This window comes from Asparagus officinalis, chromosome 2, assembly GCF_001876935.1.
Source record: "Asparagus officinalis chromosome 2, Aspof.V1, whole genome shotgun sequence".
In the NCBI taxonomy this organism is placed as follows: Eukaryota; Viridiplantae; Streptophyta; class Magnoliopsida; order Asparagales; family Asparagaceae; genus Asparagus; species Asparagus officinalis.
In genome coordinates this window covers 80,638,980-80,642,718 of record NC_033795.1, presented here as the reverse complement: position 1 = coordinate 80,642,718, position 3,739 = coordinate 80,638,980, and the positions used below count along the sequence as shown (strand labels likewise).

Genomic DNA, 3,739 nt, shown 5'->3' with positions numbered 1-3,739 from the left:
AGCAGTATCATGGGCTGCTGGAAAATTAGAACCGAACAAGATTGGGCTGCCAACATCACCACCTTCAACATCAGTTCAAGATCGAGTGCTGAAGGCATGCAGTTTGTTCAAATTTTAAAAAAAAAATTATTGTTATAATTTCCGTCGTTTGAACTGTATACGTTCATTCAATCTGTGGGATTATGATCTAAGCGCACTACCTTGTACATTTTTTAACTCTATTTAGGAGAAGTGAAATTTTCCATGCGTAACATGTTATGGGTAGCCTGAAAAGATTGATGGTGTTAAATGTGAATGAGCACCAAAAACGGATGCAAAAACAGGCTTACACTATTTACACAAAAACGATACCTTGCATGCATGTGCGCTCTCGAACAAGCGCTCTCGGATAGGAATCCTCTCTAATTAGGTGGTAATCGAAATACGTCCATTTACCCCAATCCTTACCCTTTATACTACTTTTAAGAGTTACTAATTTTAAGAGCCGAGCTGAAACCACATGGGACTCCAAATATTATCTTGAAAACTATTGGCGTCTTTAAAACCACTATTCTGAAAATCCATAGTAAAAATCCTACATGACTTCATGTAAGCCGTTGGAATTGGAATAAGATGGTAAACATCGGAGTCATTGGACATTTTCTAATTACCATCTAATTACCACCTAATTAAAAAGGATCCAAATCTAACAAACTTACGGCGCTCATCATTTTAAGAAATAAATGCAGCTACCAAGCAACAGAACAAAAGGGAGAAGGAGGGCTGCTACAATGCTTCCTCTTCAAGATTTTTTTAACATTATGTAATATACATATTTATCCTAACTATTTTTGGCATACTATACTAATACAACACTATTTCCTCCAATCCTCTCAACAAAATTGGGGACATGAAGATATATTAACATGGGTCATATTTACAGAATTTTGGTCAAATGGGCAAACAGGAGGCGATCAAAGCATGTTACGAGATCCTTTAAACCTTCATGTCCTACTTTAGCTTGAATCGAAGTTTACTCCATCGAATCATGCCGTTGCATCTGCAATCAGAACAAAATACAACAGGAAAGCTAACAATATTGAGCTCACTCCTTCTCGGCAATGACAACAAAGACATCCTTAGCTGACCACTTTCTTCGAACCTCCTTGTTTGGTGGGTTAATAACGGCCTGCTCTTCATTCTCAAAGCGGTACCCAATAACAATCTCTTTTCTTTGTCTAGCACGTAGGATTATTTCATAGAAATTCAGTTCTTCCTCTTCTCGTAGGTAAATATCAGCTGGCCTTATCTGCAGCTCATTTCCCTGCTCAAATAGTAGAATGTTTCAGGTGAGTAGTTTGCATGCTAGCTTAATTTAAAACTGATATCACAAGATATTATTAATTGAGATATTAAGAAAGGAAGTAGCTTACAAATTACTTAAAGACGACATTATGGAAGATTTTATACACTGATCCTAACATATGACATTACGAAGACATTCTTAGTGGGTGTATGGAATATTAGAGATTCCTAGATGTATAAGTAACTAATGCTCAGTCATAAATGAATAAAAGTTTTAAGGCTGCAAGCCTCAAAACCGACTTGGCATTGTACTTTTGGAGCCATCCATACAATGGCATAGCAAATGCCTTGAAACCCACCAGATAGGGAAGTGCTTGCATATCAACTTGAGCCCGGATGTGGTTTAAGCTGTGAAAAATTCTGAAAAAAACAAATAAATAGTTGGAGTGGCTTGTAACAATTTAGCCTCGTTGCATTACCAAAAATGAAGTTGAGATTAAATGATGCTGAACAACATCAGATTTTGATCTATGCATGAATTTTAGGATTCTGAAGCAGACGTTTGAAAAGCTAGACTTACAGCTGTGCTACAATGTTTTTGTAGAAAAGAGACCCCCCACCCCCCGAAAATAATAATAATAATAATAATAATAAAGCCTAATAATAGAGTTAAGAAAAGTGTAGATGGGATCCGGACCACACTCATACTGAGATGTTAATCCTAGAAATAGAGTTTGATTCAAAGACCAGCCCATTTGGCTGGGAAAATGACTGTAGATGATGAAGGTGTTGGATCTTATGTAATCCAAGGCTTGATTAGATTATTTATGTCAAAGTTAAATCTTCCAATTTCTGTAAGTTTGCCAACGTAACTCAAACAGAAATGAGATTCACAAAGATCATATCATCTCCAAACTATCTAGAACTGATCTACTTCACACATAAACATAGCTACAAATCAGAAGCAGCAACAACTTCATTCATTTTATAAATCATTATTACTTTTAGGAAAAAGAATGCTATTACTAACCTATTTACAAGTTATCTGCTACAGACAAAAGCAACAATGAATCAAATCAATTGAATTTATCAAAGAATATCTCCATACCTCTTCAGCAAAGAGCTCTTCCAAAACATCATTTATTTGCCGATCCTCTGCAACCATTGCTAATGCCATGCTTACTAGTTCATTTGATAGTACATAATCACTGATCTTGGACACAGATAATAAATTTTTCGTCCTAGGATCCAGAATTTCACAAATTATGACGGATCTATCAGATGCTTGTTGCATTTCTCCAATCCAAGAACCTTGTGAGAAGTTTCCTCGGTGAACATGTGAGATCAAAGTTTCTTTATAAGGAAGACGCTTAGCCTGCAATGCTTCCCCCATGTCCATGTTTATATATCATAGAATAAAAGACTGGGACAACTACAAAACATGACTTGTACTACAACACGGGAAATCAAGAAGCCATTTGTGAGCAAAGTAGACGTGTACAAGGGTTACATCTGACGGTTTTAACTGCTTTTTTCTATAAAAAAATATTAAAATTGTAATATATTCAAAATTTCTATCATAGTATTAAGTACCTTGAATATTTCCAGGGCACTAATTTCTTGCAGAAATTATTGAACCTGAACTGGATATTAATGGAGAAATTTTTGAAATGGACCATTTCTCGAATTTAGTTAGCAAAATCGATTACAAAAAAATTTAATTAGCAAAATCGACCAGATTTGAGCCACATCAGCACGTCTAGCTGAAAATTGGTCGAACTGGCAAAATGCAGTTTTAAAAATAAGGGACCATTTCGTTTAATTAGTGTTGACTAGTAGATACAACTTAATCGCAATTTTTTTGTCCTGTTTCTAGACAAAGTTTGGAGGAACAAAATCCATCATCATTTCTCTCTCCTCAGCCCATTGTCGCCTCCCTCTCCTTAATCGCCCACCAACATTGCCCTCTTCTCCTCCTCCTCCTCCACTTGCCTTCCCCTCCTCCTCCTCCTCCTTTGCCTGCCATCCCCTACGCCTCCTCCTCCTCCACCCATCCATAACTCCACCGCCGCCCCATCCCCTTTGTTATCTAATCCGCAGTTGGGCAAGCACACAAAGGAACTTAACTCTTGAAGCTAACTCATAAGAAGTGTGCGGGTTCTGAGCGATAATTGCTTGACAAGTGAACAACAAGTGGTATCTATCGTTCGCAATTGAAAGTTATTGATATGCAGATGGAGTATAGAAGTCTCGCGTCATGGCCTTGTACTCAGGCATCAGAAGGAATATGCTCAATCTAAGATGATGGGGTATAGAATTCTGGTGTCGAGGGCATGTACTTGAGTGATGCAGCAGTGTACTTGAACAAAGATGATGGACTATACTCAGGCGATGAAGAAGTGTACTCGAACAAAGATGACAGAGTATACTCAGGCAATGAAGGAATGTACTCGGG

At 37.4% G+C, this 3,739-nt stretch overlaps 1 protein-coding gene across 4 annotated transcripts in view; it reads right to left on the bottom strand.

Annotated features, from left to right (window-relative positions):
• Positions 742-3,739, bottom strand: part of LOC109831786 (probable ion channel CASTOR) — a 23,224-nt gene continuing 20,226 nt past the window's right edge. For all 4 annotated transcript variants that reach the window (XM_020399211.1, XM_020399209.1, XM_020399210.1 and 1 more), the window contains exons 12-13: positions 2,393-2,659; positions 742-1,303 (exon numbers count right to left, since the gene is read on the bottom strand). In XM_020399211.1, coding sequence (XP_020254800.1) covers positions 1,085-1,303; positions 2,393-2,659 — 486 coding nt within the window. In that variant the 3' untranslated portion in view covers positions 742-1,084. The remainder of the gene's footprint in view (positions 1,304-2,392; positions 2,660-3,739) is intronic.